The sequence below is a fragment of the Plectropomus leopardus genome, chromosome 18 (genome assembly GCF_026936395.1).
Source record: "Plectropomus leopardus strain MGB_pleo_1.0 chromosome 18, ASM2693639v1, whole genome shotgun sequence".
Taxonomy (NCBI): domain Eukaryota; kingdom Metazoa; phylum Chordata; class Actinopteri; order Perciformes; family Serranidae; genus Plectropomus; species Plectropomus leopardus.
In genome coordinates this window covers 1584892-1601363 of record NC_142193.1, presented here as the reverse complement: position 1 = coordinate 1601363, position 16472 = coordinate 1584892, and the positions used below count along the sequence as shown (strand labels likewise).

The 16472-nt window shown below is 40.1% G+C and overlaps 1 protein-coding gene across 4 annotated transcripts; it reads right to left on the bottom strand.

Moving 5' to 3' along the window:
- Positions 1-201: 201 nt before the first annotated feature.
- On the bottom strand, positions 202-15993 carry LOC121957152 (chaperone Ric-8A). Of its 4 annotated transcripts, none has more exons than XM_088069132.1 (14): positions 15855-15993; positions 14901-14992; positions 13142-13189; positions 11710-11727; positions 9682-9771; positions 8501-9042; positions 6951-7086; positions 5597-5785; positions 3673-3767; positions 3329-3485; positions 2991-3086; positions 1726-1870; positions 908-1190; positions 202-819 (listed from the first exon to the last, which is right to left on the bottom strand). In XM_088069132.1, exons 2-14 carry the CDS (start codon positions 14988-14990, stop codon positions 666-668), a joined length of 2043 nt encoding a protein of 680 aa, XP_087925258.1. In that variant the 5' UTR covers positions 14991-14992; positions 15855-15993; the 3' UTR covers positions 202-665. The 4 variants fall into 4 exon arrangements, with proteins under 4 accessions (XP_087925258.1, XP_087925262.1, XP_087925259.1 ...); XM_088069136.1 differs by having other exon boundaries at positions 3335-3485; XM_088069133.1 differs by having other exon boundaries at positions 15813-15922.
- Positions 15994-16472: the final 479 nt, after the last annotated feature.

The window sequence follows — 16472 nt, the reverse complement described above, 5'->3', positions numbered from 1 at the left end:
AGGAGAGCAAATGTGATTTGAGAGGTTTTTGTATGTTGAGGTTTTGTTTTTCTATTCCAAAAGCTAAAAAAGAAGAGTAAAGAGAGATGTGTTTCTATTGTTTGAGTTAAAATATGAAATAATGCCCATATAAATGTGAAAATGTGTAACTTATGTTTGTTTTTCAACAAATGGTTTACAACACTTTTTGAGCATTAAAAGTCTGAATGATATCTGTTTATTCAAGAATGTAGGACAGGAAGATATACACTTTTTCTTCTGCGTTAGCCTTTTCAGTCACTACTTCATACATAGACTGCTGATTTTGTGGGATGAATGAAAACACTACAAAACAAAAAACAAACAAACAAAGCAACAGCAAAAGGTCGATTCCTGGTTGCATTCAAAGCTGAAATGATTTCTGAACTTTTGGAGCAGCACACCTCACACAGTGCAGGACTGCAGTAACATGTCTGTTTCAAACAATGTCACTGACTGTGAATGTCCTGCAGCCATGTGCTGGAGCATCTGATTTAACAGTGTTTCACTACTGATGTAATACAGCAGGAGACATTTGCTCTAGAATCAGGTGGTGAAATAAGACTGCTTTTCACCTTTTCGCTAAGTCTACTCTCCCCAGTTTACGTCAATAAAACTATTTTATTATTTCTGTGGTTTACATCATTTTATTCCATGTGCTTGTCTTTTTTCCCCTGTGGCGTCAGATCACAATCCTCCTCTGATTCTTCCTCTTCCTCCAGTGTGCCGCCTCTCATCTGGCCCCAGAGAGGAGCCAGTCTGCCCTCTGCTGTCACACCCATGGGCTGGATAATCTGGTCCCTGTTAGACAGAGTCTCATTAGTTTCTCTGTGATCCTCCAAAGCAGATTTGTGCCACATTATAGGTAATATCAGAATTATACACTCACTGTGACAGTCTGTTGATCATGCTGATGAGGCGGCATGCCTCCGCCTCCTTCTCCTCCTCCGTCATGCCCTCCATCGGGTCAGGCTGCTCCGCCTCCACCCGGCCAGTCACCAGGTTAATCCTGGCTTTGGCCTCCCGGTACTCCTCTGTGTCTGAGTCGGAGTCACTAGAGTAGTGAGAAGAACTCTGTCTGTCTCCTGAATTCCTCCTGCCGTGCAGCAGTCCCCGAGCTGCCAGCAGCCCTGCAGCGTTGCCGTACCCCGTGTATTTGACAAAGCGGCTGACTGTGAAGGGACACAACATGCAAACTTAACTGCTTGGTACTCTTTGCATATAAAGTTGAGTTGAGTAGTTGTATGTAGTTGTTCAGCTGGTTTCTCAATAAATAGATAGAGCATACCAATAAAGCATGTTCAGCGATTTGACCTATGACCCCAAAAATGCACCAAAAGTAAGAACATTTTGGTTTTAGTTGAGGTAAACGTGTGGGAAAAATTGTAAGTAAGTTCAGTGGGACGCTCAGGATGGCAGCAACATGCAGTACAAAAAGTTCATGCTAACTACGCTGAAGCTGGTTCATTTTTTCCATCGGAAATACTAAAAGAGTGTATTATATGAAGTTGTGAGCTGTAAATTCACCACTTGTTCATGTTTGCGGTAAATGCTCTCAAGCACTGAGGACAATCATCTTTTAGCAACCATGGCTGCAGCTTTCATCAGTCACGCCTTCAAGAGTTCAACAAGACATGACAATCTACCCAGAGCCTCCCCAAACATTTCTGTCAGGAAGAGGCAAAAATAGGGGAGTAAACTAAATACCATTTTCCTTGCAGAGCACAAAGAGCAGCTCAGCAGCACAGTGTTTCACATCCGTGTCAACATGGGTCATCAGGCGCACCAGCTGGCCCCGCACTGTGGTGTCCTGCTCAGGTCGGATGGCAACGTCCCTCAGTGGAGGTAAAATCTGCGCTGAGACATGGGGTCAGATGACAGGTCAGTAGTGTTGTCCCAATGTTAAAGTTACCAGACAATGCAAAGTTTTTATTAATGTCTATGAAACTTTATGTACTGATGATTACACTTGACTACAACCTGCCCCCCTCTCTGACTAAAAGTGATTCGTTTATTTGAACCACAAGGCCAAAAATTTAGCAGCATATTACAGTACAGGAGGGGAACACCTGTCATGTTATAAGCATTACAATAACTCCTCTGTCTCATCCACAGTCATAAATACTGTACTAATAATAAACAATTTGTCTCCCCTATTTTGCTGCCAACAATGCAAAAATGCTCTAATAATGATTGTATGGTATCTGACAGTAGGAATCGATTCCAGAGTTTGGAGCTGATGTCAGAGAAACACTTTGAGGTGGACTCAAATCCAGTTTCTAAGTCTACACCTAAGTTTAGAAAAAAAGTTCATAACCCTTTCAGATGCATCTCACACACTTCCCCTTTACACCTGAGCAAGTTTGATTTCTTTCAAAAACATTGGGGGAAAAGGCAATGACACAAATTGCAAGAAATTAGTAAAAGTGACAAAAAATGGCCTGAAAAATAGTTTTAAAAAAGGGGGGAGAATTATTAGAAATAATTAGAAAATTATCAAAAACCAGGGAAAATGTCTAGAAAGTTATATGTGTAACCATAATAATTATATATTTTCTAATTATGTTACAAATCTAAAAAATATAATATATGATAATAAAATAATACATATAATATAAATATTTGGTGTTTTTTTGTGCTTATTTTCAGGCAATTTTCTTGTAATTTTTTACTATTTTTAGTTCTTTTTTGGGCCATATGAAGTTAAATAGCTCATTGCCTTCTCCCTATGTTTCTGAGATAAATCAAACCAATTTGCACAGGTTTCAAAGGATTAATACTCAGTTTTAAGGTAAAGCACTGAGGGGTTTGGACTGCCAGGGTCAATGCATCAGCTTTTAGAGCAGCACTTAAACTGAACTGTAGGACATTGCTGCAGACTGAGGGGGATCATTTCCTGATGCTGTATCTGTGAGAGTGATGCTCACAATATTCACTGCACTTTTGCAAAATGCAATAAGAAAAGACATTACCTTTTGCCGTAAGTAGTGCCGCGTCTCCCTGTGTACCCGAGAGCTCTCAGTCAGCAGGTTGAGTACAGGCGTTAGTCTTTCCTTCAGCCTCTGACCCTGTGGAACAGCACATTAAAGCCAAGCACGTTCACATAAGTCAGTATGAGTCAACTGGACCTGAAATACATGACCATGTCTAAACTGGAAATGTTTTTTTTCCAACCAAATTGTATGTATAAAACACACATGAGCACATGTTCTCAATAAAGTGAGCGTAGAAAATGTTTGCTAAAATACAAGTATTTATCATTCAGGTGACAACAAGTATTCCCGACACCTGCGTATTTACTTCAACGCACACTTGCCCTGTTCAGACGTCTGTCCATAAACTGCAGCAGTGCGTGGACACAGTCCATGTTGACTCCCTCCCACTGATGGGATGCCTGGTCCACACAGACAGACAGCAGCACGTCCAGACACGTCAGCGGTAGAGCTGACAGGATATTCACAGTGTGTCTGCAGCGAGAAGGAAAAACTTTTTTAAATAATCACATGAAAAATAATAATAACAATAATAATGATCTGTGTTCTTTTCACTGAGGTATTGGCTTTGACTTTTATAGGCTGCAGTTGCACCTTCACCCTTTACATCAGATGGATTTTGTTAAGTAAATGTAGCTATGTTTAAAGGTGTAAAACTGACCCTTGGAGTTCCTCCAGCCTGTCTTCTGCATCACATGACAGCAGCAGACAGTGTCGCAGCACAGCAGCCAGGTGGCGATACAGAGCAGCATCCTCCTGAAAAACACACAGTTTTTAAAGGGGCACTCCAGGGGGGATTACACATGAAAAGGTCAGTTTACTTGTCATGGTTAACACTAATCAGTCATTGGCTCTGGAAGAAGTACAAGTCTGACGCAGGCTTTTTGGAGGGTCTAATGAAAGATACTATTGAGGGCTGTGGCTCAGGGGGGAGAGTGGGTTGTCCACTAATCGGAAGATCAACAATTAGATCCCCAGCTCCTCCAGTGTGCCTGTCCAGGTATCCTTGGTCAAGATACTGAACCCCAAATTACTCCCACGGCTGCGTCATCAGTGTGTGAATGTGTGTGTGAATGGATTAATGTGACATGTAGAAAGATATATTTTTTAGGCTTATTCAATGCCTTTATTTGATACGACAGATACAGTGTAAAAGGGGGGAGAGAGAAGGGATGACATGCAGCAAAGGGCCAAAGCCAGACTCGAACCCACGGCCACTGTGGCGAGGACACAGCCTCTGTGCATGGGGCGCCTGCTCTACCAACTGAGTCACCGGGCGCCCAGTGACATAAGGTCTTTGAGTTGTCAGAAGAGATGAAAGGAGCTATACAAGTGCAGTCCATTTACTTGTTATTAAGTTACACTGTGGGATGTGTTGGATGCAGTGTTTTCTGGATCTTTTGGCAGCTGGTGACATGGCATAAAACCCATGGGTTCCAGTTGAGTTTAGCACAACGAGATCTGGAGCCTTCACCTTGTGGACTCATCTATGGCAATACTGGACATACAGGTTGGGTGCTTTGCCATTTCAGCAGAAGGTAAAGACAGGGCTTGGAGGGAGAGCCAGGTGCAAGAAAAGGAGTGGTACCACTTTCGTAACGATGAAGCACTGGCTCTAGAACCAAACCCCTGGATAGGGGCTGTGGAAGCGGCTGGGTGAGTGTGAGGATACTCCAGAGGATGAGAGGTTTGTCACTGCAGAATAATGTACTTTGTTGAGTACAATACACAGAAATGGTGCTGTAGAGGTGCTGCAAAGTCCCATCATTATTCTGCCTTTGCCTTTTTACAGAAGCAAACAACTGTGGCATTGTGTTGCTCCAGTGTGTGATTACAGACAGCATGCTGGCATGCCGGAAGCAAAAGAGGGGTAAAGTTAAACACAACAGCATCAGCCTCCAGTGGGACATAACATGTTAATAGCAATCATTTACCATCTCTGTTATCTGGCAGCTGATTTCATCCTCTGTTCAGAGGGTAAGGAGCTCTGGCTTCTGGTCTCCTCCTTTGAGTTAGCCGCCAACTACTGATTTTTAAATCTCCCTTGGTGGTTTGCACTGTTTTGGTGATTTCACTACCTCTGCTGCTGGCTTAAAGGTGAGACAACTCAGTCACCCCTTATGACTTGACTTTGACTATTTTTAAATGACATACTGTAGATTAGACAGTTTTTGATTGTTGTGTGAGTATGAATGTTATGCTATGTTATGCTGTGTTATGTTATGTTATGTGATGTGATGTGATGCGATGCGATGCGATGCGATGCTATGCTATGCTATGCTATGTTATGTTATGTTATGTTATTTTATTTTATTTTATGTGTATTTATGTAATCTTGTACATGAAATATTTTAAATGAAAATAATGGAGACCCCAGGAAGAGTAGCTGCTGTTTAAAACAGAAGCTAATTTGGATGACATATTGTTCATTGACTTTTTTGTGCTCTTTTGGATAACATACTATACAATGACTTTTTTGTGCTATTTTAGAGGACATACCAAACTATGTCTTATTTTTGCTATGTTAGACTACATATGATTCTGCCGTTTCTATGCTATTTGGGGGGACATATTAAAGGAGTCACCTCGTCTGGCTCCTGCCTGTGGGACATGTGGGTGATGTTGAAGAGTGTCTTGAGGATCTCAATGACATCCTGGGACATCGCCATGGAGATGGGAGGAGTTGTGCTGTCACTCAGCACCTCATGTCCCTCCCCCCAGCTCACCGCCAGGCACTGTTCCAGAGCTTTGGTCAGTATGGATACCCCACGCTCCTGACAGCGACAAATACACCGCACATCATGAGACTGACCAAAGAAAACGTTTCACTCTAACTGAGCCAAAGACTGAAGTCATGCACAACATTACACGTCTACTTGCATACTATATATTGAGAATTTTGTGACTGATTTTCTGTTCAGTGTTTGACAAAGTGTGGCATTTTCAAATATATGCTGTATACTGAAAAATTCATTCTGATGTTTAATTGTGATAATATAGTCCACTATGTTTTGGTGACAGTATTGTACTTTTTACTCCACTAAGCGAGTAAATAAGTGAGCGTAAAAAAGTGAGCATAACTGTTTGCGTGACACAATAATATAATTCATTCATTCATTTATTCATTGATGTGTATCATAACTCCTGTTTGTCAACAAAACAAGGTGACTTTCATTTATTCATTCATAATACAGTAGCCTATGTAATATTCTGAAAAGGACTATTCTCCATAATTAGTAGACTACTTTTATGTTTTCTTCTTTGAGTATATTCTGAGATATTTTTGTACTTTTACTCTAGTAAGATTTTTTAATGCAAGCCTTTAACTTGTAATAAAATATTTCTCCACTGTTGTATTGCTACTTTTTGTGAAAGACTTGATCATTCTTCCACTACTGAGTATTTTGTTATTGTGCCTTTGTTTTATGGTAATCAAGTTACCTTTCTGATTACAGGAAACCTTCAGGTCTTCCTGTAATCAGTGTATTCATCAAGATTATGATGTGATAATAATCTATGTTCAGCAGACAGTCCTTATTTCTATTTTAAGGTCACTATGTTGTAAAGTACTGTTGAGCATCACAAGGAAAGCCTCAGACCCTACAGTAATATAACTGATACAGTGCCTTTTGTCTGCTGGTGATTATCAGCTCCTTTAAATGACCTTCCTATGAGACAAACATAATGATCAAAGATATTACAGAGACTTTTCATGTGGTTGCAGCTGCAGTAGACTATTTAGATCAGTTGTATTGCCAGACAGGAGTTATGATACACCTGCCAGTGATTATGCATTATCTGATGATTGTCACATCAGATACCTGGCACATTTTCCATCTAACGATCATAAGAAACTCTGGGAAATGTTGAGATCACATTATCCAATTATTTTTTGTTTTTGTTTTAATAGAAACAAAACAAATTATATTTGCATGTTACCTGCTGCAGCTGCAGCCGGAGCTCAGGCCTCAGAGCTGTCAGTAAGAAGAGCAATCTCAGCTTGTAGAAGTGACCGCTGCACGGCACGCTGCTACACAGCCCCTGCTTCACACTCCCCCACAGACCCTGCAGCAGCCTGCCATGGAAACAGCAGCAAGAGAATCAGTGTGAAAAGGGACTGGCCAGCAACTTATGAGCATCATTCATACCACTTTATTGTGTTATAGAATACATAATATTATTTGAGTATAACTGGATGATTTATTTTAATGTAATTTCAGATTTTTAATTTTGTGAGTAATAATTTTCTTCATAATTTGTCGATTCACACAATCCACAAAGGCAAAATGAATCTTTCACATATCCCTATTATACACACGGCACACACATACAGTTTAGGAGCAGCACACGGTGCCTTGCTCACTTCTTCTCCAGTACAAACAGACCAGGTGAATAAAACATCACATCACAGACAGGCCACCTGCTCAACACCTGCTAATGTGTGCTCACCTTTTTCTCTAACTCAAGATCCAGACATTCAGGAGGGTTTTAGCAGGAGCTGATTTATCCACAGAGGTCTCCTCCTCTCCAAAACAAATGGACTTAAACCAGTGAAAACACTGAATAAAGCAGTGTCACATAAAAAAAAAAAATCAGTATTCTCGTCCAGGAGGGATTTATAACTACAGTAGCCGACTAACACGCAACCTGGTGGTCTCCATAGACCAGGACCTTCTCAGTATGTAGATAACGGCTCATTCTAAGGTAACTAAAACACAACCATTCTTATTTTAAGATGGTTATACACCAAAGAAAACAGATTTCTTATTAGTTAACATATACTAGTTAAGTCTGCATGTCCATATATCACATAGCCAATTAGCTAATGCCAGTCCGTGTCAGAGTACTCAACAAACCCAAAATCAGCTTCTTCTCAATTCTAATCAATGTTGGTGTTCATATGTGATGCCCAAAGGCGACAGGTTGCAGCCTATCATTCCATTTGATGTCAGATTTACTAAAACAGTTAGAATATACCTTTTATTTATTTAAAATATATTTTATTATTATATGATTGAAATAATATTAACATAATTTTTATGCCCAACAAAAAAAGAATTGCCCTTTTCTTTCTGGCTGTATGCTGCTAATCTTGTTGATGTAACACAGTCCACCGACAACTTTACAGAGTGATGTTCCTTTCCCTCAGATGCCAGCTTGCAGTGAGAACATGCACAAATTAATATTTGAACTGTTACCAAAACATTAGCAGTTATTAAGTGCAGCCGATAGAATTTGCTGCTGGTGAAGCTGCCTGAAGGTTTTTTACACTTAGATCAAAAGAGTGAAAAGAAATAAAAGGTTTGGTATCTTGGGTATTTCAGGTATTTTGCCAGCCTGGAGCTGCATCCAAAATCAAAGCAGCTGTTGGAGCTCAGCTCTTGCTGACATGGAGTGTCGCACACTGCTAGGCTTTGTTTAACTTCATTATTGTTTCAGCAGACATGAATTTTAAAAAATGTTTGAACTTAAGTTCTCAAAAGTGTCACCTGAGTTTACTGGCCCTCTCCTGGGCCCTGGGACTGTTGTAGATGACATTACACAAGATTTTGATGGCCTCCTTCTTGCACGCCTCCCCATCCTCTTCCTTCTCCTCCTCCTCACTGTTCTCCTCCCGGGTGTCCTTCTTTCCTCGAGTGAGCACCAGCTGACCTCCATCACCTCTCCACTCATGATGAACTGAGCCACTTGTGATGGCAGCACCATCAACCGCCACAGGAGAGGAGAGGGAGACTACGGAGCTGACAGGAGGTGGAGGAGCATCAGCATGTGCAGCATCCTCACAGCTCCACACTGCTCCTCTGTGTGCTCTCACTGACTTCTCCTCAGTCTTCTCTTCCTCCTGCTCTGGGCAGACCTGCTGTGGGCTGATGCCTCCCAGGTGTGCCAAGGTAAAAAGGGCGCCATCAGTGACCATGGACCCCAGGGCCCGCCGGTCCCGGGACAGGATACGCAGCGTATGCAGGCAAACCCGTAACACGGCTGGCTGCAGCTGAGCATTGATGAAGGACAGCAGGGCTGAAGCCAGACGCTGCACACACACATCAGGATCAAAATGTAACAGAGATGTGTATGTATGTGTGTATATACTGTCAACCTATCCTCACTCACAGCCCAGAATCACAACCATACACAAACACACACACACACACACACACACACACACACACATTTGTATACACAGTTTCTGCCAGACCTCTCTTTTTTTCTCTTTTTGTTCTGTTATGATTGCATTTCACAATAAAGGATAAAAAGAGTGACATGTTACAGAGATAAAGGGTGAGAAATGAGCAGTAGGAGAAGAAAAAGAGGCAAAATGAAAGAAGAAACTGAGGGACAACAATAGCTACTGCAGCTCTAAAAAACTTTTTATTTTACTAAACCTGGAGTGTTATCCCCACCAGTTGCAGTCGTCATCTTTCTCCAATGCATGTCCCGCCGTTGGAGAGAGACCTCTAGTGCCTCATCCTGCGCACTACAGTATATCACCTCTATATACCTGAAAATGACACCTTCAGGATTTCTCAGATCCCTGGTGTACTAAACCGCCCAAGCCCAACATCCACTCCAAACAACCAGTGACTAGTTCTTACAATTAGTATTAAAATGTACGCACACTCAAACACACACACACACACACACACACACACAAATACAACCTTATACCTACCTGCCGGAGAATAAGATCAGGTTCATCTTGGTCTGAGTCAGCGTCAGAATCAGAGTCGGCAGCACACTCCCTCACTTTGTTCTCCCTGAACTGATCAACCAAGAGCACAAGTTAGCACTGTCAGCTGCAAAATACACATAAAGACACATTTTGTAATTTGGGCACTGACGTTTCCATCTTCTTATCAGCAGGACAGGAAAAGCAAAATATTGATTTGCTATTTTCAAATGTTTTTGTAATGTATTTGTTGTTGGATGAAATGGCTACAGTCAAATATTACATTGACAAGATGACTCTCTGTATGCAGACACATGATGCTTACAAACTCTTTGTCGCTTTGTCCGCATTATATTAGGGCCATTGTATCGCTGGATAGTTCTTATATTGTGATACTAGGCTTTTCTGACAGTGAGAGGATAACTGTTCTAATACAAACTATCTGAACTGTGCATCAGTTTGACTTGATTTGGGAATCTGAGGTGTCACTTCACAGTCAAAATATTGACTGCAGATACAGTATGTCTCACTGTTGCTGAGGCAACTACATTTCATTTCCCTCTATCATGAAAAACAAAGTTAAAGCCATCATGCACAGGTCGCCTGCTGCCATCTCCACATCTACAGCACCTCCTCCCACCCTAAATAGTTTCAGGCTATCTGTTTTCTTTTAAGCTATGTTAATTTGTATTTTGGTAGATCATATTTGGAACTATCGCACATATTTGGACAACTGGATAATTTAAATCAGCAACAGACAGAGCTACAGGCGGTGTGCAAGGGCAAAATGCACCATCCACCTCAGCCAGGCTGTTCTTTCCTTCAGAGCATCTCATCAATGAAACACAGTACCACCATCAATTAGGGAGTCCTCAACGTATAATTCATTCAATTGTAATGTTAAGAAATGGTTTATTGACAACCAACAATGTCGGCACTGATTTTAACCTAATTTTACTTCATTTTAAATTGACTGTACTCACACTGTGCCTGCATCATCTGCTGTTTGGATTGTATCTGTTCATGTTGTCAAATTGTGTTGTAAATGCTTAAATGTTTAACTTTATTTTGTGCATTTTTATCTTAATGTTGTTTGTCTTAGCCATTGTACATATTGCATCTTCATTTTCTTTATTATTATTTTAGTGGACTACTGATGAAAACTAGCTCCACAGCTAACTCCGCTGCATTTACATTTCTTTAAATGTGGATTAATGCACAGGGTCCCTTCTTAAAATAAATGAATAAATTAAAAATCATGTCTTCACCAGGAGCTAAAAACAATGCAAAATATATAACATTTATCAGCAATAATCGTCATGACTAATAATCAGATACTGCTCTGTTAAGAAAAGTTAAAATTGGTTATTCCAATTTTAAAATTTCACAGTACACCTATTTCACTTGCTAATTATTGCATTTATTTTCAACAGATTACTAAATCTAATCTGCAAAATGTCAGTCTACTGTAACATGTAATGACCAAAAAAAGACCACAAATAGAGATGCAAAACAACTGCAAAAAAATACAAAATATCTAAAGACACAAAACGACCCCAAAGATATACACACACACACACACACACACACAAATTCTAAAGGAGGCAAAAACACAAAGTCTATGTATGCTGCTTCTGTGTAGGAGAGGTGGAGGTGCTTTTTACACGTCTGTGCCCAAGGGCCCATTGTCTCATAATCCGCCCATGTACACAAGGTGGGCTGCTGTCAGGAGAAGTTCACCTTTTCTCTGTTAGGTTTAGGACAAGGATCATGGTTTGGGTTCAAATGAAAAGGCAAACTTCTCCTGAGTGCAGGTTAGTTAGTGTTGCTGAAGGATCAGTTAGAGGTGAAGGTTAACACGGTTAACATGCTGAGTCATCAAGTGTCCAAGCAGCTTTGCAACACACAGCTAGACATGATTACACATACACACACAGGGAGTGAGTAAGCATTCACGGTACTCTTACAGATTACTGTAATACAGACTGAACTCACAGTCAGCTCACCCTCTCTCTCTCTCTGCTTATTTACCTCTTCCAGTCGTCTTTGCTGCAGTCAGTTTGTCCATGACCGGAGACAGATATGCATGTGTAAAAGACAAGATTGAGATGGCAGCATTAGAGACAGATGCAGTTGCGTTCAAACATTTCTGTTAAGCATCATAGAACATCATCTTTCAGCAGTCCAATCACAGGGCAGAACATCTCAAGGAAGACACCTCAACATCTTCATCAGTCACAAACAACTATTTAATGCACACACTTTAAACATGTGAAACTCTGCATGCAGGATGCAGAGCTCCTTCCTTCTGAAGGGTCATTTTAGCGCAGTCTGTAATGACGACAGCGCACATCGGGCTGTGACAGAGTGTGCGTTTGTGTGTGTGGTGGTGGTTGGTCAAGTGGCCAAACACATAAGATAAGTTAAAATATGATGTTTTGCTATAAATTAAATAATCAGTTTATACAGGTACAGCTGCAGCTATTAGTTGATTCATCAATCAGCAAGCAAGTAGAGTTGATTTATATAGCACCTTTGAAGACACCAGCCACAAAGTGCTTCACAAAAACACACACACAAAATAAAAGCACATACGTCTAAATAAAGCCCAGATAAAACACACAATGAGAGTAAAAAAAAAAGCACAGGATTGTGGAGTCAGTCGATTCACAGAAAATTAATGGCCAACTGATCTGATAAATATTTAAGTCATTTTCTTCAAGTTTTTTTAAAAATAATTTTGAGTTGACTGGGTTTTTTTTTTTAGAATTTTGAGAGGTTTCTTTTATGTTTTTTTCTTTGTTTACTAATTTTGAGTTTTGGGGGGGTTCTTTTTCCTTTTTTTAAGTTTTTTTTAAAATATTTTTGAATAATTTTGAGGGGTTTTTGGATGTATTTAAAGATTTTTCTATATTGGGTACTTACTTTTAATACTTTAAGTATAGTTGAGTTACTTAATTTTACTTAAGTTACAGCAGGACATTAACTTGTAACAGAGTACTTTTACAGTGCGGTATAAGTTATATCAAGTAAAGGATCTGAATATTCCTTCCACCACTGGACTCAGATCAGGTTTGATTATAGTTTTCAATTTACACTGATTAAAAACAATACGCTGTACATGTGGCAACACTCATTACGTAATGATAACTACATTGAGGATTTGGGGATTAGGATTTGGGATAAGAATCTGATCACATGTAGGGATCAATATTTCTAAGTGAAGGCTGCTGTATAATAGGAGAGTGTTATTAAATGTGCAGACAGCAGCAGGCTGAACGGGTGGTTGATGAGAGCTGGAACAGTGTGAGAGTAGAAGCAGGCTGGACCATGGACTGCTGAGAGTTTGACAAAAAAATGTTGAGAGGGTATACACAAAGACAATAATGTAAAATAAGAAATAGGATGCTGGAGGGGATGAGGGCAAAGTGGAGGAGGGACAGACATCTGATTGTGTACTGACCTTTTTTCTCTCCTGTGCCTCAGTGTTGAAAAAGAAGCACTGTGCATGCTGCAGAGAAACAGGAGAACACAAGCGGTTAGGAAGCTGCGGGACACACACGACAACACAATGCAACAGAAAAATACACACAAACCCTGCAGATATAATAAACGCAGCCGATTTACAACACCTCTCTTTGTCACTTTTCCACCGGGAACGCTAACATATTCAAAACCTGCTTTGAGTAGGGACCAGAGAGTGCCTCTTGATTTTTTTTGCCTCTCGAATTGAACAACTTTGTATAATAGCTGGACTGGAGGCACTGCAGGGTCAAGGTCCATGCATTTAAAGAGCAGCTTTACACCAGAGAGTGAAGAGGAGGCGGGAGAGCAGAGGCAAGACAAGAGAGGACAGGTGAGGACAGGTGAGGACAGGTGAGGACCAGGAGGGGCCCCAGTGGGCAGATACAGAGACCACACACAGAAAGAGAGAGAGAGAGAGAGAGACTTCCTCATTGGGTGTACCGTGTATTCTGTAATAAAAAATCCTTCACAGATCCTCCAACACTCAAATATTGATCCCATACGTCCTGGGAGGGAGCTGGACAACAGCTCCATCAGCTGCAGCCTGAGAAAAAACATACGTCTCCTACTGCAGACCATAAATTATGTATCTATATTTACGTCATTGTTTAACCCTTTGAAACCTGGATCCACATCAGCTTTATCGTTCAGATGCCTTTCACAAGCATTTAAACCTTTGAGCAAATCGGTTTGATTTTTTTCAAAACATGGGAAGAAGAAAACTTTGGAGAATTATTGGAAAACTATCAAATAAAAAAAAAAATTTAAAAAAAAAAAAGAAAGAAAAAAAATTAAAGAAGACTATCATTGCATTTTTAAAATTAGGTTACAGTAAAAAAAAATCTGTGTTTTTGTTCTTTTACACTTTCTTTCTTTTTTTTCTTTTTAAAAATGTTCAGGTGATTTCCCTGTAACTTTTGAGCCATTTCTTATTCATCTTTGGGTCATTTTCTGTTAAGCTGCTCATTGCCTTCTGTCTATGTTTTTGGCAGAAATTAAGCCAATCTGCTCAGGTTTCACAAAGGTTAAGGTTTTGGGCGTTATGGCTCAGAGGTAGAGCGGGTCGTCCTATAATCAGAAGGTCAGGGGGTCAATCCCCAGCTCCTCCAGGCAACATGTCGAAGTGTCCTTGGGCAAGATACTGAACCCCGAATTGCTCCTGATGCTGCGTCATCGGAGTGTGAGTGTGTGTGTGTGTGAATGGGTGAATGTGACATGTGGTGTTCAAAGCACTTTGAGTGGTCAATATATACAAGTACAAGTATAGTCCATTTACCATTTAAGTATTTGTTAACTTGTCATTATTGTGTTTTGTGTTTTAATAATGTGTAACTTAGCTTGCAAATAATGAATACTGGCACTGATGTCAATAAAGCTTATTGAAATGTTTGAATTAGTGGTAGAGCAATAGTGGGTGTGGCAGCACAGAGATGGAGAGAGAGATGACAGAAAGGTGCCTCAGACAGGAGCTCAGTATTCTCCCTGAGCCTCTGATGCCTGCTCTTATTGTGTCCCTCCACTCATGTTTCACAGCTCAGGAATATGCTAAACAGCGGTACACAGCTGATTATTATTACATTAGTTCATGGGAAGTTATTATGTTACCAACTGTAATCCTGCAGACTGTTTCCATGGTAACACAAAATGAATATTTCAAGTTACACACTGATGCAGTAGTCATGGCAACAATCAGTGACCTGGGTGTTGTAGCTGTCCAGTAGGAATTGGACAGAGTCTTGGTCTCCCTGGACGATGAGTTCAATGAGCCTCTCCATGTCTGACAGCATGTCTGCAGCCCCAAAATCCCCAAAACAAAACGGCACACAGCTTAGAAATGATGAGCCTGCATCACCCATTTCAGCATTTTATCATTTCTATCATCATTCTGACAGTTTCACCCAAAAACAGAGAAAAACGCCATGTGCAACTTGGTAAGAAATGTTTCACAAATTGCAAGAAATTAGTAGATTTAGAAAATTATTTTTAGAAAGGGAAAAAGGTATATATATGTATGTATGTATATATATATATATATATATATATAATCCTAATTACATAATTTAAATTTAAAATTATGTTACATTATTATAATTTTTAAGCACTTTTTTCCTGTTCATTTCCTTGATGTTGTTTTTTGTTTGTTTTTTAACTTTATCATTTTAAAAAAAAGGGTAATATTCTTGTATTTTTTAGTCAATTTCTTGCTAACTTTTGAGTCCATTTCTTCTTTCGTTCCTCATTGCCTTCTTTCTATGTTTTTGAAATAAAAATCTGCCCTTTAAAACCCTTTAAAACTCTGCTCAGGTTTTAAAGGGTTATTTAACTGTGATCAAATAATAATCAAATTGATCACACTAAGAAAAATGATTACACAAAACAGTCTGCACAGTTCATTTAAAATGTAACATCAGTCAAAGTCATTTTCTTATTAACTCAGCTGTGAAAAACTAAATGTTACTTCAGTCCATTGAAACAAAAAATAAAAACTGAGCACAAGAGAACTGAAATGCTTACTTGACACTAATAGTTTTTCAGATGATGATTTTTTTAACATGCAAATGTTGAAATCAAAGCATTTACTGGAAATGAAATGAAACCAAAGAATTTACCATAGTGATGCAGCTCAGTGTTTCAGTAGGTCCTGCACTCACCTGTTGGTTGGTGTTAAAGAGAAGTGAACACACACACACACACACAAACACACACACACAGCGTCTGAACAATAGCCGTGTATTCTAAGTCCTCTTCCACACCTTCCCTCCCTCCGTCACTCTGTAAGCCCTGGATTTACTCTGGCCACCTCCACCTGCACACGTTACCTGTATCTGAGCTCAGTCCCCACATGTCTTCAGCAGAGAGTGAGGAAATGTCTTAGACAGGTCTCCAGGTTCAAATCTCCACTGGTGCACATGGAATACATGACATTTACTGTGCAGATCATGTTGTCACCCTCAGGCTAAAATGTTAACTCTGAAAAAATATATAGCAGCCAGACTCACTGCAGAGTTTCAGTAAAGCTGACTGTGTATTCAAAGCAGACGGAGAGTGAAACCTCGTGTCTCTGCTGACCTCCTGACCTGTCCGCCACCCTCAGGGATGATTCCACTCTATATGGTTTCAATCAGATATCAAGTATCACCAGGGCCAGAATCACCAATATGATGTACGCATGTGGATGCTCTCATGTGCCATACGATAGGCATTTTTAAAGTGCAAGTGCACACATTTTCTCTGACTGCAGCTTGATAGTGTACACAAGACAACAAAAG